Source organism: Amblyraja radiata, unplaced genomic scaffold (assembly GCF_010909765.2).
Source record: "Amblyraja radiata isolate CabotCenter1 unplaced genomic scaffold, sAmbRad1.1.pri scaffold_509_ctg1, whole genome shotgun sequence".
Classification (NCBI taxonomy): domain Eukaryota; kingdom Metazoa; phylum Chordata; class Chondrichthyes; order Rajiformes; family Rajidae; genus Amblyraja; species Amblyraja radiata.
This window is the reverse complement of record NW_022630579.1, coordinates 70,527-93,749: the sequence shown is the minus strand read 5'-3', so window position 1 is coordinate 93,749 and position 23,223 is coordinate 70,527. Positions and strand designations below refer to the sequence as shown.

The window sequence follows — 23,223 nt, the reverse complement described above, 5'->3', positions numbered from 1 at the left end:
CCTGCCTTGACCACCTGCTGGAGCACCAGCGATTCCACACCGGCCAGCGCCCCTTCACCTGCCCGCTCTGCGGTAAGGCTTTTGCCCGCTCCTCCAGCCTGCTAGCACGCCGCCACGTGGATAGGCGCTGTTTAGGTAAACACAAAATGCTGGAAGGAATGGATAACGTTTCTGGTCGAGACCTTCCTCAGTCTCGACCAGAAATATTACCCAGTCCTTCTCTCCAGAGATGCTGCCTGTCCCGCTGAGTTACTCCAGCATGTTGTGCCCTTATTTGTAAACCAGCATCTGCAGTTCCTTGTTTTTAAACCATTCTGGTTAACCACCTCTGCACCTTCCCCAAAGCCTCCACATCAGTCCTGTAATGGAGTGACCTGAACTGCATGCAATACTGCAAATACTACTTGACCAATGTCCCTTAAAGCTGCACATATACATTCCTCTCTCCTTATCTCACATCCTTTCTCTCCTTCGTTTCTCTCGCCTCTGTCACTTACTTCACTCATCTGCCGATTATCCCCTCATCTGTTAATATAGTGTCAGTCTGAAGAAGGGTCCCGACCCGAAATGTCACCTATCCATGTTCCCCACAGATGCTGCCTGACCCGCTGAGTTACTGCAGCACTTCATGTTGGAATCATCGAGTGGTAGATTGTGGAAACAGGACCTTCGGCCCAACTTGCCCACAACGACCAACGTGTTCTAACTACGCAAGTCCCACCTGCCTGCATTTGGTCCATATCCTTCCAAACTTGTCCTACCCATGCACCTGTCTATATCTGTTTTTTAAACGTTGGGATAGTCCCAGTTTCAACTATCTCCTCTGGCAGCTTGTTCCATACACCCACCACCCTCTGTGTGGAGAAGTTACCCCTCAGATTCCTATAAAATATGTTCCCCTTCACCTTGAACCCATGTCCTCTGGTCCTCGTTTCCCTCATTCTGGACAACAGATTCTGTGTATCTAACTAATTAACTAAAGCTGTCAGATGAGGAAGTTGAGGCTGGTACTATCCCAACGTTTGAGAAACAGATATCGACAGATACATGTCATTATCACTTCTGAAGAAGGGTCTCAATCTGAAACAACACCCACTCCTTCTCTCTAGAGTTGCTGCCTGTCCCGCTGAGTTACTCCAGCATTTTGCATCCACTTATCACTTGCCAGGCTTTTGTATCCACTTATCACTTGCCAGGCTTTGTCCAGCCCCCATCACTTTTTCAGCTTCCTTCCCCCAACCTCTCCAATCAGTCTGAAGAAGGGTCCTGACACAAAACGTCGTCTGTCCATTCCCTCTAAACGATGGAAGAGCTCAGTGGGTCAGGCCGCATCTGTAGAGGGAAGGGAATCTAAGGCGACCACTCCCATCTCTCCTTTCCAACTTTCTCCACTCCACACACAAAGCAGTCTGAAGAAGGGTCCTGACCTAGAATGTTGCCTGTCCATGCTCTCCAGAGGTGCAAGTTACTCCAGGAGATTGTGTCTCTTTTTGTGAAACAGCATCTGCTGTTCCTTGTCTCTAGACTAGGCGTGCATTTCACCCTACACTTGCGCTCGGTCCGCCAAGGCTGCTGGATCTCCCGGTTGCCAACCATTTTAACTCCCCTTCCCACTCCCACACTGGTCTTTCTGTCCTGGGCCTCCTCCAATGCCAGAGTGAGGCGACACGCAAACTGGAGCCCAGTGACATGAACATTCAATTCTCCAAATTAAGGAGACATCCCCCATCGTGGACCATCTCTTCATCATTCCTCTGTCTTCTTCTCGCTGGCGAAAGGCGTCAGGATTAATCCGGAGTCACCGCTTCCCGTCGCCCGGCCGTCCCCCCTCAACTCCGAGCGTTGGGATCTCGCTCTCCGCCCTTGGACGTCCGCAAGACTCCATCTGTGGTAAACAAGGACTTTTGCTCGTCAACCCGCTGAAGCCAAGTTGTATTCCAATGAAATAAATGTCTCTTTTTGTGAAGTAATTAATTTAGAGGTAAATTAAAGGAAAATGAAAAGCGGTGACTTTGCAGATTTGCTTTGAGATTTCATTGCATGATTAGACTAAGTGGGACCCGTTGGGTCCCAGTCACACGGGTCCCAACGCAACACATTCCCCAACGCAATATTCCACCACTCACCCATTCCCCCAATGCAACCCGTTCCCCCAAAGCAATATTCCACCAGTCAGGGGAGGGTGTGTGGGGGAATGATTAATACAAGTCAGACAGATGGTTAATACAAGTCAAACACAATACAAAGGAAACTTGACATTATTCTATCTCATCTTTCAGGCGGCCCACGCCACCATCCCCATTCCAAGCCAATCATAAGCCTCCCATTTACTGCAACATATCTAAGCTACTAGTGGCCGGGGCACGGGAGATCCTCTGTAACTCCTCACAGAAGAGTAAACAAGCTTTGTTATCTGCTCTGCTATTTCATGTTTACATTTACCATCCACCCTTCACACATTCCCAGACAAGAGGTAATATGCCTAACCTTACTTTGCCGGTTCCCACAACCTCTTCTGCACCTGGTCAAGCGAGAGCTGTCAATTGTCACATCCAATACATCCCTTCGTTACCTTGTTCAATTCCAATCAACATTAAATAAGGAAGGATATTAATTTTTCTTCCAGTTTGCTCCTTGTTGATCAACACTTAGTGTAATGGCCGCTCACGTCCCTGTCTCTCCGTCCACAGCAACGGATCCTAAACCCTGCAGGAGGTGAACACAGAGGGTCAACAAACTGGCAAACAGGACATTACTAAAGCGTGAACATTACTAGTGCTTGGGGGGGCTCCGAGCATCCGGGAACCGCTTCGAGACGTCAGCACATCCACCCGTCCTGCTCCGTGATGTCAGCCTCACGCACGTACGACCGACGCCCTGATGTCACTGCCAATGTGAGGGGGATTGCTGGCCCCGCCCCATGCCCTTGCGCAGTCACGTGGGGACAGCATGCATCATGGGAAGGTCAAGCAGTGCTGAAGTCACACCGCGGGTCGGGCAGCATCTGTGGAGAGAAGGTATACGTGACGTTTCGGGTCGAGACGCTTCTTCAATCTGATGGGATGTTCAGAGATAAGGAAGTGTAAGGAGTGAAAGCAGGGCAAAGGGAATGGAGTTCAATGGAAATTTAGAATAGATCATTGTTGGACAGATCAATGGGAGGCCACCATCGACTCTACAGTGAAAAAGGCCCAACAGAGGATGTACTTCTTGCGGCAACTAGGAAAACACAATCTGCCACAGGCAATGCTGGACCAGTTTTATACTGCCATCGTAGAGTCTATCCTCACCTTCTCCATCATGGTCTGTGTAGCCGTTGGTGCTCGGGCAGCCCCCGTTTGCTGCAGTGGGAGCAGTCGTAGGGCTGGTCACTGGTGTGCATGCGATGGCGAGACAGGGCGTGGGAGGCCATGGAAAAGCGCACTCCACACATTGGGCTGGGGACGGGACGGTCGCGGCATGCACCCACTGATGAGACAGCAGCCTGGTGGAGCTGGTGAAGCCCTTGCCGCACTGGGCACAGGTGTAGGGGCGCTCGCCGGTGTGGGTGCGCTGGTGCTCCAGCAGCCTGATGGACTGGGTAAAGCCCTTGTCGCAGTCGCTGTAGGTGTAAGGTCGCTCCCCAGTGTGCAGGTGCCTGTGAACTTTCAGTTCCGATAACGACTTGAAGCCTTTGCCGCAGTCTGAGCAGGTGAAGGGCCGCTCACTGCTGTGCATCCGCTGGTGAACCTGCAGCATTGACAAGAGGGCAAAGCTCTTACCACAGGTGGAGCAACCACAGGGCTTCCCGCCCGTGTGCACCCGCCGGTGACGCAGCAGCCCCGACGACCGGGCAAAGCACATGCCGCAGTTGGAGCAGCCGAAGGGCCTGACACCCGTGTACACTCGCCTGCGCCCTCTTGAAGACCTTTCTGCAGTCGGAGCAGCCGAAGGAACAGTCGCTGGTGTGCACCATCTGGTGGGACAGCAGCCTGGTGGAGCAGGTGAAGCCACTGCCGCACAGGGCACAGATGTAGGGGCGCTCGCCGGCGTGGGTGCGTTTGTGCTCCAGCAGCTGGCAGGATTGGGCGAAGCCTTAGCCGCAGTCGCTGCAGGTGTAGGGCCGCTCCCCGCTGTGGGTGCGCTGGTGCACCAGCAGGCATTGGGAATGGGTGAAGATCTTGCCACAGTCACTACAGGTGTAGGGCCGCTCCCCGGTGTGCAGGCGCATGTGCACCTTCAGGTGTGTGGACAAATTGAAGCCTTTGCCACAGTCGGAGCAGGTGAAGAGCCGCTCGCTGCTGTGCACCCGCTGGTGCCTCTGCAGCCCCGACAACTGGGTAAAATCTTGCCACAAGCGGAGCAGCCATAGGGCTTCTCGCCCGTGTGCACCCGCCGGTGGGTCTCCAGCAGGCTCGGGCTCCGGCAGTCCTTGCCACACACGTTGTACTCTAAACGCTTCTCCTTGTTTATGAAGGAACTGGAGGTGCTGGAAAATCGAAGGTATGACAAAAGCGCTGGAGAAACTCAGCGGGTGCAGCAGCATCTATGGAGCAAAGGAAATAGGCAATGTTTCGGCGCGAAACGCTGACTATTTCCTTCGCTCCATAGATGCTGCTGCACCCGCTGAGTTTCTCCAGCACTTTTGTCATAATGCTTCTCCTTGCTGTGCCCCACCCTGTGGTCCTCCATCGAAGCTCAGCCCCTCGAAGCTCAGCCCGCACACCGAGTAGATGGGGGGGGGGGGGGGGGGGGTTCACTGGCACCCTGTCCGCCCTCAATGGCCACTCACGTCCCCGTCTCTCCGTCCACAGCAACGGCTCCTAAACCCAGCAGGAGGGGAAGACAGACGGTAAACAAGCTGGCAAACAGGACATTACTGACACGTGAACATTACGAGTGCTTGAAGGGGGGCAGGAGGGGTGCGAGGGGAGCGGGGTGAAGTAGGGGGAGGGGGGAGATGAAGGTGTGAAGGTGAGGGGAGAGCGCGAAGGGTGGCGGGAAGGAGGGGAGAGATGGTGAGGCAAGTGGGGAAGGGGTAGGAGGACGGTGGAAGTGAGGGGAGGGGGGAGAAGGAGGGGGTGAGTGGAGGAAGGAGGGCAGGGGAGAAGTGGGGGCTCCGCACCAATATGGGGATGCCGAGCATCCGGGCACCGTGTCGAGCCGCCCGTCCGCCAGCCAGCACGACCGGTGCCCTGACTTCACCCCCAATCCGAAGGCTCTGAGGGCTGTCTGATCACCCCCTCCATCAGGCTGTCAGCAGAGAGCAGTGACCCACCGTTTCTCCCCCTCACTCTCTCCCCCCCTCTCTCTCTGCCGTCACCGCTTTGCCTCACATGGAAAACAACTCCTAGCATCCATCCAGCCAACTGAGAGAAACGCACACTGGATAGCCACCAAATCACATGAGTGGAAGGCAACCTCATCTCCATTACACAGCTACATCTCTTCACCAGATAAAAGCTGTCCAGGGCCTGACCTCCCCAGTGGAGCATGGGTGAAGATCAACAGACTTAGTACTGGAGTTGGGCGTTTCATTGCCAGCATGTGGAGATGGGGGCTCCGTCAGTCAATAGACAATGGGTGCAGGAGTAGGCCATTCGGCCCTTCGAGTCAGCACCGCCATTCAATGAGATCATGGCTGATTATCCCCAATCCTGCCTTCTCCCCATATCCCCGGACTCCACTATCTTTAAGAGCCCTGTCTAGCTCTCTCTTGAAAGCATCCAGAGAACCGGCCTCCACCGACCTCTGAGGCAGAGAATTCCACAGGTTCAAAACTCTCTGCGTTAAAAAGTGTTTCCTCATCTCCGTTCTAAATGGCTTACTCGTTATTCTTAAACTGTGGCGCCTGGATCTGGACTCCACCAACAATGGGAACATGTTTCCTGCCTCTAGCGTGTCCAAACCCTTAATAATCTTATATGTTTCAATAAGATCCCCTCTAAAGCTGGAGTATACAAGCACAGCCGCTCCATTCTCTCACAAACTGAGAGTCCCGCCATCCCGGGAATTAACCTTGTCAACCTATTCTGCACTCCCTTAATAGCAAGAATTTCCTTCTTCAAATTAGGGGGCCAAAACTGCACACAATACTTCAGGTGTGGTATCACTAGGGCCCTGTACAACTGCAGAAGGACCTCTTTGCTCCTATGCTCATATTGGAGCAAAACCTGTGAATGTGGAGTAGAACAACAGACAGCCAACTATGTCATCTCTGAATGCCCGCTCTATCACCCACCAAATGGAGCTCAGAGCCTGGCAGACATTGATGCAGAGACAACAACCTGGCTGCTCAACACCCGGCTTGAGATCCAACTATTCCTTTGGTTTATTTATGTTTCATTCACAAGAAGAAGGGGTGTATTATAGGCTCTGGGCCTGTGTTATAGTCTGCGGGTCTAAGTTCTGGGCTTTGGTCTAAGTTATGGCATCACCAGCCTGTTTGTAGGCCACAGGGCTGTAATATAGGCCCCAGGCCTGTGTTTTATGCTTTGGCCCAAGTTCTGGGCTTTGGCCTGTGTTGTAGGCCTCGGGGCTGTGTTGAAGACTCCGGGCCTGGCTGTGGGTTTGGCCTACATTCTGGGCCTCTAATCCTGTGTTTTGTAGACCTTACGGTTGTGTTGTAGTCACCGAGCCTGTGTTATAGCAGGGCTGCCAACATTGGGTGAGAGTTGGGCTGAACACTCCATTGTCTCAGCTTTGACTGTACACCTAGTACTATTCCAGACATTGACTCTGGATGCCCACTTGGCCTTGCTCCTAGCCCCTCTGCATTGACAATATATCTGGCCCACACATAAAGCCCCATATCTAACCCTGGACTTAATCTATTATGTTCAAGTCCACAGGTGTTTATCTAATGCAGTAATCATTTATGGGGCACTTCAAAGACCAAATATCGTATAAACTGGACCACTTGGACAACAAAAACTCATATGTCAGGCTGTTATTCATTGATTACAGCTCGGCATTTAACACAATCATCCCCTCCAAGCTGGTTACCAAACTCGCAGAACTGGGTCTCTGCGCATCCCTCTGTAATTGCATCCTCGACCTCCTCATTCTGTTTGTATTGGTGGAAATGTGTCTGCCTCGATAACAATCAGCACGGGAGCACCTCAAGGCTGCGTGCTCAGCCCCCTGCTGTACTCACTCTATACCCATGACGGCGTAGCCAATCACAGTGCGAACTCCATCATCAAGTTCGCTGACGACACCACTGTTGTGGGGCGTATGACTGAAGGGGATGAGTCAGAGTATAGAAGAGAGATCGAGCAACTGTCCATATGATGCCAGCGCAATCACCTGGTCTTCAACACCAGCAAAACCAAGGAACTGATTGTGGACTTTGGAAGGAGTGGAATAGGGACCCACAGTCCCATTTATATCAACGGGTCGATGGTTGAAAGGGTCAAGAGCTTCAAATTCCTGGGCGTGCACATCTCTGAAGATCTTTCCTGGTCCGAGAACACCAATGCAATTATCAAGAAAGCTAATCAGCGCCTCTACTTCATGAGAAGTTACGGAGTCGGTTTGTCAAGGAAGACTTCTCTAACTTTTACAGGTGCACAGTAGACAGCATGCTGACCGGTTGCATCGTGGCTTGGTTCGGCAATTTGAGCGCCCTGGAGAGGTAAATACTACAAAAAGTGGTAAACACTGCCCAGTCCATCATCGGCTCTGACCATCCTTCCATCGATTATTAATAACCGATGGAAGGAACTCTGATTATTAATAACCACTTTCTGTTATTTGCACTTTATCAGTTTATTTATTCATGTGTGTATATATTTATATCATGGTATATGGACACACTTATCTGTTTTGTAGTAAATGCTTACTATGTTCTGTGTGCTGAAGCAAAGCAAGAATTGCATTGTCCTATACAGGGACACATGACAATAAACTCACTTGAACACTTGAACTTGAACTGAAGTCATTTTCACCCCCAATATTTTCAGTATTTTGCTGTCTTCCTATCAGCTGGGAATTTTCCGAAATGCAAAGTCCAATAACTATATATTTAAGCAATATTATTCTATTAAATTTGATCTTGAGAGTACATAATATTGTCTGTGGTATTCATAACACAACAATGATAAAATGATGGTGGACAAAAATGCGTGAGAAACTCAGCAGGTGCAGCTGCATCTATTGAGCGAAGGAAAAAGGCAACGTTTCGGGCCGAAACCCTCATGGCCACAATGATAAAAAGATCTTTGTTTTGATTGCACCTACCAACATGCATACATTATTATATTACAGTTAATATGTACCAAGGGCACATTTTTGTTCCAATGCTCCCCATTCCCAATTACTTTTACATTGAAGTGATTGAAATCCAAGTGAAGTTTAAATGGCATCTGAAAAATACCGCTGTCACTCAAAAATTAGTCAGTGAGGTAAACAGACATAATAGTTGATTGGCAAATAACAATAGTGCTACCTTCCCAATATTTAACTGAAGGAAATAATGGGTTATCAGGGTTGTATGTTGTGACAGACAGTCTGACACCTTGCATGTCATTTTAATATTAAACCTATCCCTTCCCCCTGGATATTCCGGATGAATAAATTAAGGTTTTGTCAACTAATTACAAATCAGGCTAATTTCAAATCAATAACATTAGCCAACTCTGAAGAAGGGTTTCGGCCCGAAACGTTGACTATTTCTTTCGCTCCATAGATGCTGCTGCAGCCGTTGAGCTTCTCCAGCATTTTTGCGTACCTCCGAAACACGAAGAGCTGATCATTGGGATCCAGACATCACGGACAACTGGTCTCAGTTCCCCGCTGACATCTGGCAGTGCTCTCTGTCTGAACCAGGTGCCACGGAGTGTTTTTGAAAGTGGGGAGGCTGAGCGATCATTGATCACTGGCCTTGCGGGTACCCGGCGAGGGACTGGAGCAACCAAGTGAGGGGAGGGTATGGGAGGGGAGTGTCCCCCCTCCCACGGTAGGGACGCTTTGAAATTTGATGTATTAAAATCATATTTTAGTGCATGTAGAAATATGATTCCAATGTTTTTTGTTTGAAGTATTTTTAAGAGGTAACTTTTTAAAGGGGTAACTTTTTCCACACAATGGTTGGTGGGTGTATGGAAGAAGCTGCCAGAGGAGGTAGTTGAGGCAGGGACTATCCCAACATTTAAGAAAAAGTCAGACTGATACATGGATAGGACAGGTTTGGAGGGATATGGACCAAAAGCAGGTAGTGTAGCTGGGACATGTTGGCAGGTGTGGGCAAGTATTGCCGAAGAGCGTGTTTACACACTGTATCACTCTATGACTACATTAAACCTCCATCATGCATGAATGCATCAACATCTAGTGGTCGAGTTTTATTGCCATATACTCAAGCATAGAAACATAGAAAATAGGTGCAGGAAAATGCCCTTCAATATGATCATGGCTGTTAATCTAAAATCATTACTTCTTTCCTGTTTTTTCCCCATATCACTTGATTTCCCTAGCACCAAGAGCTAAATGTAACTCTCTCTTGAAAACACAAGTGAATTGGCCTCCACACCGTACTGTGGCAGAGAATTCAACAGATTCACAATTCTCTGCGTGAAGAAAGTTTGTCTTCATCTCAGTCCAAACTGCCTTACCCTTTATTCTTAAACTGTGACCCCTGGTTCTGAACTCCCCCAACATTGTGAACATTTTTCCTGCATTTACAATGTGAAAATCTAGCAGGCAAGCAGGATGCTTTCTCCAACCACCCCCATTTGAAGGCCACTATCTTCCTCCGTTTCTACCCAGTGCTTGGTACTTGCTTCCAGCAGCCACTGGTTGTGATCCAGGATGTGCTCCTGCTCCATGCCGGTCACCTGGCGAATTCGGCACAGAGACTCTCACGGCAGCAGCGTAACGCTTCCGACGCCTCAGACAGCCCAGGGCTCTTGCATTGAGGCAGATCCATGGCCGGAGCTGCAGCAAGCGACTCGCCAGCACGGCAAACACTCGCTAGCCCGGCAAACACGCAGAGAGAGAGAGAGAGAGAGAGAGAGAGAGAGAGAGAGAGAGAGAGAGGGAGAGAGAGAGAGAGAGAGAGAGCTCGAGACGATAGCGACATATATGAGACTGATGACGCAGATCTATAGTGCTATCTCTCGCTCTAGCTCGCTCGCTCTCAGCTGTCTCCGTCTTCTGCTCTCTCTCCTCTCTCTCTCGTCTCTCTCTCTCTCTCTCTCTCTCCTCGCTCTCTCCTGCTCCCTCTCATCTCCTCTGCTCTCCCTCTCTCCCTCTCTCCCCTCGCTCACTCCCGCGCCTCCGCCCTCCTAAATTCTCATTCTATTAGTAATTATAGACCAATAAGCATTCTCCCGGCAATTTCCAAGATAGCTGAAAAATGGGTTTCGGGACAGATAATTAAACATTTAAACAATAGTCCATATACCCTAAACCCAATGCAATTTGGCATCAGAAAATATCACTCCACTGAGACGGCACTTTGCTTCCTTTTGGAAAATATGAAGTCCAAAATTGATGCAGGTGGTGTTATAAGAGCTGTTTTTCTTGATTTACGAAAAGCCTTTGATACTGTGAACCATCAGATCTTGACCAAACTGTCCTATTTTAACCTCTCTTTGAGCACGATGAAATGGATTGAGTCATATATGGTACAGAGAGAACAATGTGTTAGAGTGCATAACAGTAAATCTGCAACTTCTAAAAACCCTCTTGGTGTACCTCAAGGTTCAATCTTGGGGGCCGTTATTATTCAGTCTGTACATTAATGATTTACCAAGTAGCTGTCCATCAAATGTGACTTGCCAGATGTACGCTGACGATGCAGTTGTGTATGTACATGCCAAAAGCAGACATCAAGCTGCACACGACCTATCAGCTGCTATGATTAATGTGTCAAACTGGTTGCAGTTTTCTGATTTGCATCTAAATTTGTCAAAGACTGTATGTATGTAAAAAAAAGAATTAAAAAAAAAGAAGAAAGAAAGAAAGAAAGAAAGACCATATTTTAGAAAACAGTTCTGGTCTGTCAATTTTGTATTGTATTGTATTCAATTTATTGTCATTATCTCATATTAGAGAAAACAAAATGAATTTTCCTTACAGTCAAGTTCCTAAAAAAATAAATACATAATTAATAAATAACACATATTAAAATTTAAAAAATAATAATAGTCGCATCCTCCCCAGGAAGCGGTTGAAGGACGGTATCCCCCTTAATATCTTCTCCCACATAAAGAGATTAAAAACCCCCACAAAAAACGCACTTCAACATAACAAGAAAAAACAAAAAGATACCGGGCTGAAGGTGGAGGCAGCTAGCACCAGCGCCACCGGAAATACAACTGTTAAACTGTTAAATAAGATACATCTTATTTTTTCCAAATGCAAGGTCTCGGTCTTTTCCGTAATTCACATTTTAATTGTGCTGGTATATTCCAAAATTTAGGTATTAATTTTTTCGCAGTTATTAAACTGTAATCAAGAAAGTGTCTCTGGCTTATCGTAAAGTTTATGGTATGTTCTGATAATCCTAATATTATTAATTTTGTATCTGGGTCGATAACTTTAGAGATAATTTTAGAAAGTTTGGTAAAGCTAATCCTCCATTAGCTTTAGACTTAAATAGATGTATTTTGTTTATTCTATGGGTTTATAATCCCAAATAAAATTAGTAATAATTTAATCCATTAAAAAAAAAAAAAAATGTTGGAAGATATATCCGAATTGATTAGAATAAGTATAATAGTTGTGGGAGAAAGATCATCTTTATAGCGTTAATTCTACCAACTAGTGAGATGGGAAGTGTTTTCCAAAATTGGATGTTTCTGTGTAATTTAGTAACTAAAAAAGGAAAATTTGATTTGAATAGAGAAGTATATTTCCTGGTCACATAGATTCCAAGGTATTTAAACTTTTCATAGGCGATTTAAAAAGGGAATTGTTGAAGTATAGACTGATTTTGTTCTGTTATTGGCATAATTTCGCTTTTATTCCAATTAATTCTATATCTGGAGAATGAGCCAAATTGAGTTATTAGATTTAATAAACTCAGAATGCTATGTTCGGGGTTTGTGATGTATAATAATACATCATCTGCGTATAAAGAAATGTTGTTATTTGTAGAGGGAGTACAGAGAAGGTTCACCAGACTGATTCCTGAGATGTCAGGACTTCCATATGAAGAAAGACTGGATAGACTCGGCTTGTACTCGCTATAATTTAGAAGATTGAGGGGGGATCATATAGAAACTTAGTAAATTCTTAAGGGGTTGGACAGGCTAGATGCAGGAAGATTGTTCCCGATGTTGGGGAAGTCCAGAACAAGTGGACACAGTTTAAGGATAAGGGGGAAATCTGTTAGGACCGAGATGAGAAAAACATTTTTCACACAGAGAGTGGTGAATCTCTGGAATTCTCTGCCACAGAAGGTAGTTGAGGCCAGTTCATTGGCTATATTTAAGAGGGAGTTAGATGTGGCCCTTTTGGCTAAAGGGATCAGGGGGTATGGAGAGAAGGCAGGTACAGGATACTGAGTTGGATGATCAGCCATGATCATATTGAATGGCGGTGCAGGCTCGAAGGGCCGAATGGCCTACTCCAGCACCTATTTTCTATGTTTCTATGTATGTTTGGCATTGTACCCGTGGATGACTGGGTGAGATCTGATACTCTCGGCGAGTGGTTCTATAACAAGGGCAAATAAAAGGGTGATAGTGGATATCCTCGTCTACAACCTCTGGATAAGTGAAATTTGGGTGACAACATTTGTTTTTCAGTATTCTAGCTGTTGGAGTTTATCCCATGAGCAAAATTTTTCACCGAGTTGAAATGTTTCCATCACAGAGAAAAGATAGGACCATTCCACTTGATCAAATGCTTTTTCAGCGTCTAGCGAGATGATTGCTAAGTCTTCATTTATATTCTATTTGAATATATTATATTAAACACGCGTCTCAAATTGAAGAATGAATATCGTTTAGATAGAAAGCCTGATTGGTCAGGGTGTGGTGCGTGGGTCTCAAAAAGGAAGAGAGGAGTCGAGTATTTTGAGAGGCACCTTTAATTATGTTCCTCCCGGTTGTAGGGAGGTCCAAACGAGAGAAAGATGGCACCCAAAACCCTGCCTTTAAACCGTCTGGTGAAGGACCGCCTCCGGACTGAACCACTCCCGGGCCGAGGGGTTCAACAGTATGATGGCGCGACCCTTGGGAGCCACCACAGTGTCATCAATTAATATTCTTGGTTATTGGGTTGAAAATGATATAATCAAGCCTGATCCAGAAAGACTCCGCCCACTCCAAGAGATAACTGTTCCAGCAACATTAAACTTTCCACGAACGGTTCTTGGGATGTTTGCAGGTTATGCTAAACGGATTCCAAATTTATCTGACAAAATTCAACCTTTGATTAGAGCAAAATCTTTCCCCATTGGCGGCGCGGCTCTGGCTGCAGCGGCTCTCCGGCAGTCCTGTTTGTTTTGTGTTTTTTGTGTTTTTTGGGTTGTTTATTTTCGTTTTGGTTAGTCTAGTTTTGGTTTTTAGTTTGTGTTTTTTTGGGGGGGGGGGGGGGGGTTGAAACGGGGCTTGCTGTCTCTCCCTGCGGGGGAATGCGACTTTTTTGTCGTATTCCCCTTCTCTGCCTCCGTCTGCGCTGAGGCCTAGTGGCGGAGCTGGCGACCTCGAGGCTCAGGAGGCAGAGCCCGCCAGGACTCGCACTGAGCTCGCTCCCGTGAGGACGGCCCGGCTCGGGGCTGGACAGTGCTTTCGTGAGGGGCTGTGACGCTACTGTGAGGACGGCGGGCCCGAAGAAGGGACGGTGCTCCCGTCGGAGTAGCCGAGCTCGGGGAGGTACGGCGTTCCCAGCCTGAGGGAGGGGCGGTGCCCGGTCGGGGCGGCCTGGCGCGAGGGAGGAGCGGCGCCCGGTCGGGGCGGCCCAGCCCGAGGGAGGAGCGGCGCCCAGTCGGGGCGGCCTGGCGCGAGGGAGGAGCGGCGGCCTGGCGCGAGGCTGAGACGGTGGCAGTACTCACGTGAGGGCGATCCGGCTCGGGGCTGGAACGATGCTCCGGGGGCTGGGACGGCAGTTCTGGTGGCGGGGGCCTGAGAACGGGGTTCGGCCGCGGGCCAGCGGATGCATCAGCAGGTCTGGTGAGCGGCAGCTTCGACTACCCCGGGCCGCGGTGCTTGAGCCGCGAGGACAGGTTTTAACATCGTCCGGGGGGTATCGCCTCAGCGCAGAGGGAGAAGAGGAGGGAAGAGACTGCAGCCCTAAGACTTTTGCCTCCATCACAGTGAGGAGATGTTGGGTGGACTCACTGTGGTGGATGTTAATATGTGTTTATTGTTGTTTTTTATTGTATTGTATTGTATGTATGACTGCTTAAATTTCGTTCAGACTTCGGTCTGGATGACAATAAAAGGCTATTCTATATTCTACAGCAATTGGTGTCTTTACTTCTTTAAATTGGAATCTGCGACATTACACGCCATCGATGAGGATCTCCCCTTTGTTGTTGAATGTGATGCCTCTGACTTAGCAGTATCAGCAACATTAAAGCCATTACTCTCCAAGGTAGTGAATTGCACTACCCACCCGACGAAAAGGAAGCTACAGAGATTATTGAAGCAGTGAGAAAATTGAGTCATTTCCTTGCTCGCCAGCACTTCACTTTGATAACAGATCAGCGTTCAGTAGCTTTTATGCTGGATAAATGGAAACGAACGAAGATTAAAAATAGTAAAATTCATGAATGGAGGATTGAATTATCCGCATATAGTTACTCAATTGAGTACCGCCCTGGTAAGGATAATATTGCTCCGGACACATTAACTCGAGCATTTTGTGCCTCTGTTCATTCTTCTGCACTCACTGATCTTCACAAGGGGCTCTGTCATCCTGGAGTCACACGTTTGTTACACTATGTTCGTTCCAAAAATGTACCTTTCTCTACAGAAGATGTGAAGATGACATGTGCATCATGTAGAATCTGTGCTGAATTAAAACCAAGGTTCTTCTGTCCTGAAGAGGGAATATTGATCAAAGCTACTCAACCTATGGAACATTTGAGTGTTGACTTCCAATGGCCTTTACCATCCTCCTCTCGAAATGTTTATATACTTACCTTAGTTGATGAATAGTCGAGGTTTCCATTTGCTTTTCCTTGTCCAAATATGTCAGTTGCTATGGTTATCAAATGTTTAGATCAACTGTTTTCATTCTGTGGATTTCCAAGTTACATACATTCTGATAGGGGCACCTCATTCATGTCCAACTATTTAAAAGACTATCTTTCTAATTGAGGAATTGCAACAAGTAAAACAACACCATGTCATTCTTTTGGAAATGGTCAGGTTGAGAGGTATAAAGGAATCATTTGGAAAGCAGCGAAACTGGCTTTAAAGTCAAATGACATACCAGACCAGCAGTGGGAATGTGTTCTACCAGGTGCATTACACTCCATCATATCGCTACTGTCAACTGCTACCAATACTACTACACATGAACGGTTCTTTAACTTCAAACGGCGTTCTTCTAGTGGTACTTCTCTGCCATCATCAATCAATCAATCAATCAACCTTTATTGTCATCTTGCAAAGCAACAGTTGTACAGTGCAAAATGAGAAGACGTTTCCCAGGGAATACCGGATCAACGCACATGAAACTTAAAACATTTCACACATAATAACAGTAAAAACATTCCAGTCCCTGATGAAACGGTATACATAGTTAAAAGCAGGTAAAACAGCAACATTAAAATACAGTAAAAACAGTCATTAAAATGTCCAGGGCAGCTGATTTGAATGGCCAGTGTCAGAGTTATTAAAATTGTAGTGCAGCCGCATAATCACGTGACTGTGAGTACAGAGTGACTGTTTAGCAGTCTGGTAGTCCGGGCTTTGACACTACGGCATTTCTTGCCTGATGGCAGGAGATGCAGGTGTGTGTGGAGGGGGTGCAGTGTGTCCTTAGCTATTCTCAGAGCTTTTTTCAGACAGCGGCTCTGGAACAGTTATTTTACCGAGGGTAGGGAGACGCCAATGATCCTCTCTGCTCCCCACACTCCCCTCTGCAGAGCCTTCCTGTCTGAGCAATTGCAGTAGGAGTACCACGTGTTTATGCAGTACGTGAGTACAGACGTGAGTACATTCATGGTTGACTAGCCCTGGGCCTGTGTTGTTTCGTCGTTATGTCCGATCAAATAAGAATGAGCCTTTTGTTGATGAAGGTGAACTGACTGATGTCAACCCTTCTTATGCAACTATCAAGTATCAGGATGGACGTCAGTCAACTGTCTCACTTCATGACCTTGCACCTTGTCCGCCTTCTCCATCAACACCGTCACTTCTTGATAACATTAATCGTGAACTTCCTTCAACACTCCCATGGAAACTTCTATAAGAAATTTAAAAATTGTAAATCTAAATAACAATGTGCGTGAAGGTGACGACCAAGCAATATATGTACCACCAGCTATTGAAAACCGGTATCTCCTGAAGCTCCAGTGCTGCGACGGTCATCAAGATGTATTAAACCTCTTGACCGTCTCAACTTATAAATAGGAGGGGAGAATGAAGTGGGCGCATGTGCGCATGTGCGAGGCTTTTCCAGAGTGAGCGCAAGTGCGGGGTTTTTCGGGCGGGAAATAAAGTTAAGTAATTTACGAGTAATGTAAACGTTTCATTTGTCTCACAACACTACCCCACTGTTGTTGTGACTTTATCAGTACTGCCCCTCAGTGCATCACTCCATCAGAACTACCTGACATGTTGCCACTCCTTCAGTGCTACCGCACAACGACTCACTCCATTAGTACCACGCCGACGTTTGTCACTCCATCAGGACTACCCCACTGAATGTCACTCCATCAATGCTGCCATACATTTGGTCACTTCATCAGTACTACTCCGCAGAGTGTCACTCCATCAGTTCTTCCGTTCAGTTTATCACTCCATCAACACTAACTCACAGTGTGTCAGTCCCAGTACGAACCCATAGTGTGTCAGATCACCAGTACTACCCCGACATTTGTCACTCCTTCAGGACTACTCCACAGTGTGTCACTCCATCAGCGCAACCACAAATTATGTCACTGCATCAGCGAGGCTGCCCAGTATGTCACTCCATCTGTACTTCCCCACATTGTGCCAGTCCATCAGTAATACCCCGGTTTGTCACTCCATCAGTACTATCCTAGTGTGCCACTCCATCAGCTCTGTCACACAGTGTCAGTCCATCATTACTATGTCACAGTGTCTCCCCGTCAGTCCTATCTCACAGTATGCCACTACATCAGTACTTACACACAGTGCGTCACTCGATCAGTACTACCCCACAGTGTAGCACTCCATCTGTAATAATCCACAGTGTGACACTCCATCAATACTACCCTACAATGTGTTAGTACTTCAGTGCAAGCGCACAGTGTGTCATTTCTTCCTTACCACCTCACAGTGTGTCACTCCATCAGTACTATACCACAGTGTGTCACTCGATCAGTACAGCCTCACAGCACATCAAACCATCAGTACTCCCCCTCTGAATGCCATTACGTCAGTACTACCCCAGATTATGTCACTCCATCAGTATGACCTCGCAGTGAGTTGATTCTTCAGTACCTCCCCACAGAGTGGCACTCCATCAGAACCAACCCACAGTGTGCCTTTCCGTCAGTAATACCCCACAGTGTGTGACCCCTTCAGGACTAATCCACAGTGTGTAACTCCATCAGTTATACCCCACGTTGTGTCACTACATCAGTACTACTCCGCAGTGTGTCACTACATCAGTACTACTCCACAGTGTGTAACTCCATCAGTACTTCTCCACAGCGTGTAACTCCATTAGTTATACCCCACTGTTTGTTACTCCATCAGAACCTCCCCACAACGTGTCACCATCAGAACTATCAGACAGGTTATCATTCCAGCAGCATTATCCCACAATATGTCACTGCATTACTACTATCCCAAAGTGTGTCCCTCCATCAGAACTACTCCAGAATATGTCATACGTCAGTACCAACCCACAGTGTGTCACCCCATCAATACTACTACACATCGCGTTCCTCCATCAGCACTGCACCAAACTATGCCACTCCATCAGGACAACCACATAGCGTGGTGTCCTGGGCCTCCTCCGTTGTCAGACTGAGGCCTAGCGTGAATTAGAGGAAGAGCACCTCATATTTCGCTTGGGTAGCTAACACGCCAGTGGTATGAACATTGACTTCTCTAACTTCAAGTAGCCCTTGCTTTCTATCTTTCTCCTCTTGCCCTACCCACTTCTACCACCAGTCTTACTGTATCCGACCACATTGTATCTCTGTCCCGCCCACTCCTGTGACATTAGTCTGAAGAGGAGTTCGCCCCGAAACGGCACCCATTCCTTCTCTCCTATGATGCTGCCTGCCCCGCTAATTTACTCCAGAATTTTGTGTATATTTACGCTACAGAGTGTCACTCCATTTGTGCTACCATACATTTATCACTTCATCAGTACTACATGAGTACCACTCCACAATATGTCACTCCATCAATAATGCGCCATAGTGTGTCACTCCATCAGTATTACCCCACGGTGTGTCACTCCGTCAACGCTCCCCTTCAGTGAGTTACCCCATCAAAACTACCCACCAATATGTAATTCCACCTGTACTAACACACAGTGTATTACTCCACTAGTACTACCCCACCCCGTTTGTCACTTCAAATATACTATCCCAGAATGTCAGTCCATCGGTACGTCCCCAAAGTGTCACGGCATCATTACTACACCTCAGTGCCATTCCATCAGTACCACCCACAGTGTTTCCCTCCATCAGGACTACCCCACAGGGTGTCATTCTATAGGTACCAGCACAAAGTGCCATTATTTCAGTGTTACCCCATAGCGTGTCATTACATCAGTACTAGCCGCACTGTGTCACTCCATTACGCCGACGCTACAGTGTGTCATTCCATTAGAACGACTCCACGGTGTGTCACTCCATCAGTACTATTTCACAATGTCATTCCAGCAGTGCTGCCCCACAGTGTCACTTCCATCAGTACTACCCACAGAATGTCAGTCCATCTGTACTACCCCACAGTGGGTGGGCGACGCGACCGACGTCGCAGCGGCCTCTGCAGTCTGTCTGTCTTTTTTTTGTTTAGTTTTTTGACCCGTTGAGGGTATAGTTTGTAGTGGGATTTTAATTGTGTATGTGTGGCGGGCGGGGGGTGGGTGGGGGAAACTTTAAAATCTCTTCCCTGCACGGGGACCCGACCTTTTCCCTGTCGGGTCTCCGTTGTCGTTGGGGCCTAGCACCGTGGAGCGGCCTCCAACCGGAACGACCTGGGGGCTCAAGTCACGGAGCCGGCGGAGCTGCGGACCCATCATCGTGGAGCTGACCGGCTTCGGAGCGTGGAGAGCTGCGGTGGCGCGCGGCTGCGATCGGACTCCGGTGGATGGTGACACCGGGAGCTCGCGGGTCCCCGGTGGGAGACCGCTTTGCGGGGCACCGGCAACGGCGACTTCTCCCACCCGAATTGCGGGGTTGAAAGTGACCTGGAGCGGGGCCTTACATCGCCCGGCGCGGCTTTAAATAGCCGCGGGACTTGCTAGCGCCCGCCGGGGGCTCCAACATCAATACCCGGAGCGCGGCCTTGCTTCGCCCGGCGCGGCTTTAAATGGCTAGCGCCCGCCGGGGGCTAAGACTTCGACATCGGGAGAAGATTGGAGAGCAGGGGAGATACAAGACTTTGCCTTCCATCACAGTGAGGAGGAGATTCACTGTGATGGATGTTTGTGTAAATTGTGTTGGTGTGTGTCTTGGTTCTTTTCTTGAATGACTGCAGAAACCAAATTTCGTGTGAACCTCATGTGAGGCTCAAATGACAAATAAATTGTATTGTATTGTATTGTATTGTATTGTATTGTATTGTAGGTCCATCAGTACAACCCACAATTTGTCACATCATCAATACTACCCCACCTTTTGTCACTTCATCTGCACAATCCCACATTGAGTCCCTCCACCAGGACCACCCCAGTGTGTCACTCTATCAGTAACACCATAGTGTGTCACTGCGTCGGTACCACCACAGTATGTCCCTCCATCAGTACCAGCACAGTGTGTCACTCCATCAGTTCCATCTCAGTGTGTCACTGCGTTAGTTCTGCCCCATTTTACCCCTCCCTCAGTACTATCCCTCTGTGTGTCCCTCCATCAATGGACGGAGGGAGGGCAGCCCAGAGAGAGGGAATAGAGAGCGTAGAAGAGAGTGTCACAGTTCAGAGAGAGTGACATCATTAAGGATGGAGGGAGAGAGAAAGAGTGGAGGGAGAGGTGCTGCATCATTTGCTGTTTTATTTAAGTTTAGGACAATTCTGAGGCGGCAACGTTTCTGTTCTCTGAGTGTCGTGAGTCTTTGGGTCGTTCCTGTTCATAGGTGATGAAGGCAGAGAATGTTATTGTCCCATGGTATAGTCAGACCTATTCCAGGCAAGCTGGGAGTGAATGGTTCCCGGTGTCAGCGGGGGTGTGGGGTTGAGGTCACAGTCAGTGAAGCCGCGATCAAATTGATTGATGAAGCAGAGTGGAGTGGAGGGGATATTTTAGTCCGAGGTGATGTGTTGAACCTCAACCTGTGGACAAAGGTCGCCCAGTCCAGTACACCTTCAAACTGGGCACCAGAAAGCCCGAGAGGTTCCTTGGAATTTGGGATTGTCTTGCTGAGTGAAACGGATTGAAGGAAATCAGACAAACAACATGAGGTGGAGAGTTGGATCTGATGGAGTTTGAAACAATATCCCCTTTGCTAGAACAAAGCCGCCGCTCCCAATTTCCATCCCTCAGTATCTATCGCCACAATTGATAGTCTTTGGTGTTTCACAATCAATAACCTGAATAAATCACAACTCTATGCCTCAGCAGGGATTTCACTCGGCTGATGTCATCTGTTTGCGAATCATTTCAAAATATCTATTTTTAAACACTGTTGAAACTTCACTGGCCCGGTGGAGACGGAAAATTGTATAACATCTCAAGGAATGTTCTGCCTGACCATTTCATTCCGAGATATTACCGGTAGCTCACGGGGACACGTCGCTGGGCAGAGAACATGGGGCAGCATTTATATGAATATTACGACGTGGAGAAAATCCTATACGTGATCATTGCTGCCGTTGGAATCCCTGGTAAGTGAGCAGAACAATTCAATTTTTATAATCCATCCGTGTGTTAACTGGTGTTGACCTGATTCTCATCATGTTACAATTTCCCTAACTGATGATCGTTGTACAAGTATATGTGAAGAATATCAATCCTCTCAGTGCAATATTTGTGAATTAAAGCTGCTGTGATTTTTCTTATTTTCAGAGCTGAATCTAAGCCTCTCTTTCTCTCATTGCTGCCCGCCGGGACCCACTAGAATGTTGTTCTTGCCTTCAGTGGCACCTTGACCAGAGTTGTCCCAGTGCTCGGGACAGGCAGGCAGGCAGCTCTCTGGGACTGTGTGACTGGGTGAGAGGGGTTCACATTGTGTAGTTCGCTGTGTCTGAGTTATTGATCAGAGTAAACAACCGCTCCTGTGGACACTGTGTCTCACTCACTGTGGAGTCTGTCTATCACAGTCGAATTCCACCCACAGCCTGTTGGTCAATAATTGGATCCATCTCCTGGACCAGTGGCCGCGGATCTACCGGCGTGCGTGTGTGTGTGTGTGTTGTTACTGAACTGAACTGAACTCACTGTGGATGAATCCATTAACGGAGCCACTCTACTGCTGGATTCAATGTTGTCCCTGCCTTCCTTCTGGAAGCCTCCTCGTCCCCGTCAAATGCCGAATTCCCAGAGCCCTGGTTAAACGCGGCCGGCCGCTCACGCTTAAGTCTGCGGCCCCATCAGAGACTATGAGCAGCAGCAGGGTTATCTCTAGAAAAGGCCATGACGCCGATTGTAGCGGGTGGCTGCTCGTTCCCTCCCTGCCCTTTACCCGTCCGCCCGTCGCCTTATCTCTTCTCCTCTGAAGCAGGCAGGCAGGTCGGGCACAGTCGGCGCCGGCTCTGACATTGTTAAACTTACAGCCGCGCACCGACTTCAACACTCCTGATCTTGAGCAAAAAGTAGAGCCGGTGTTCAGCCCCGGAGACCGTGTTCAGTAAATGCCCAGTGTTCGTTCCCTTGTCTTTCCGCAGTGAATTTAGTGGCGATTGTGATCCTGTCCCGGGGAAAGTGCGGCCTCTCCACCTGCACCACTCGCTACCTGGTGGCCATGGCAGCGGCCGATCTACTGGTCGCCATCAGCGAGGTTATTTTGCGTCATATCCGATATCAATACTTTAAATGGAGTTTCCTGTCCATCACCCCTGTGTGCAGTGTTAACTATGTACTGAGGTTTGCAGCTGCAGACTGTTCTGTCTGGTTCACCGTCACTTTCACCTTTGATCGGTTTGTCGCCATTTGCTGCCAGAAGCTGAAAACTAAACATTGCACCGGGAAAACTGCGGCTACGGTTCTGGCAACAGCCGGCTTTCTGGCCTGTCTGAAAAACGTTCCCCGCTACTTCACACGGGAACCCGGGATAATCATCGACAATGTCCCGTGGGGTTGTGTCACGGTGGCCAGTTATTTCACTTACCCCGGGTGGGTGGCATTTGACTGGATCGACACGGTTTCAACTCCGCTCCTCCCTTTCGCTGTAATCCTGCTGCTCAACGCTCTGACCGTCCGGCACATTTTAGTGGCCAGTCGGGTCCGTAAGGGGCTGAGGGGTAAGAGCAAGGGGGAGAACCGCAGTGACCCGGAGATGGAGAGCAGGAAGAGGTCTATGGTTTTACTCTTCACCATCTCCGGCAGCTTCATCCTCCTGTGGCTGACGCTGGTTGTAGAATTCGTCTATTATCAAATCACAGGAACTGGAAAGGGTAAAAATGATTCTCAAAATATATTTCAGAAATTCGGGTATTTGCTGAGGAATCTCAGCTGCTGCACCAACACATTTATTTACGCGGCGACCCAGTCCAAGTTCAGGGAGCAGGTGAAGAGCGCGGTGAAATATCCGCTCACCTCAGTGCTTCGGCTCATTAATAAATCCGCGCCCTGAGCGCATCCATCCCAGAGGCGGCCGCGGTCTCTTCGCTCCGGGCTCCGTCTCCTGACATTCACCGCCGTAGTCATGAGGGAGGGAGGGAGGAGCTGTCCAACGTTGACTGGAAAGATACACTAGCAGGGATGACAGTGGAACAACAATGGCAGGTATTTCTGGGAATAATACAGAACGTGCAGGA

The 23,223-nt window shown here is 48.2% G+C and overlaps 1 protein-coding gene and 1 long non-coding RNA gene across 2 annotated transcripts in view; both read right to left on the bottom strand.

Annotated features, from left to right (window-relative positions):
- Window positions 1-1,746: 1,746 nt before the first annotated feature.
- LOC116970075 (zinc finger protein 239-like) lies at window positions 1,747-3,884 on the bottom strand. The gene is made up of 3 exons (XM_033016804.1): window positions 3,291-3,884; window positions 2,488-2,521; window positions 1,747-1,885 (listed from the first exon to the last, which is right to left on the bottom strand). The coding sequence occupies exons 1-3, from the start codon at window positions 3,841-3,843 to the stop codon at window positions 1,747-1,749; spliced, it is 726 nt and encodes a 241-aa protein (XP_032872695.1). The 5' UTR covers window positions 3,844-3,884.
- A 749-nt stretch (window positions 3,885-4,633) lies between these two features.
- Window positions 4,634-23,223, bottom strand: part of LOC116970074 — a 64,034-nt gene continuing 45,444 nt past the window's right edge. The window contains exon 3 of the long non-coding RNA XR_004411000.1: window positions 4,634-4,802. This is a non-coding gene — a long non-coding RNA (uncharacterized LOC116970074). The remainder of the gene's footprint in view (window positions 4,803-23,223) is intronic.

Coding starts and splice junctions, on each gene's coding strand:
- LOC116970075 (XM_033016804.1), bottom strand. CDS start 3,843: ATGTGCTTTGCCCGGTCGTCGGGGCTGCTGCGTCACCGGCGGGTGCAC. Junction 2,522..3,290: donor CACAGACCATGATGGAGAAG/GTGAGGATAGAC, acceptor TCGCTTGACCAG/GTGCAGAAGAGGTTGTGGGA. Junction 1,886..2,487: donor GTGGGAACCGGCAAAGTAAG/GTTAGGCATATT, acceptor TGTTTACCACAG/ATGGAGTCTTGCGGACGTCC.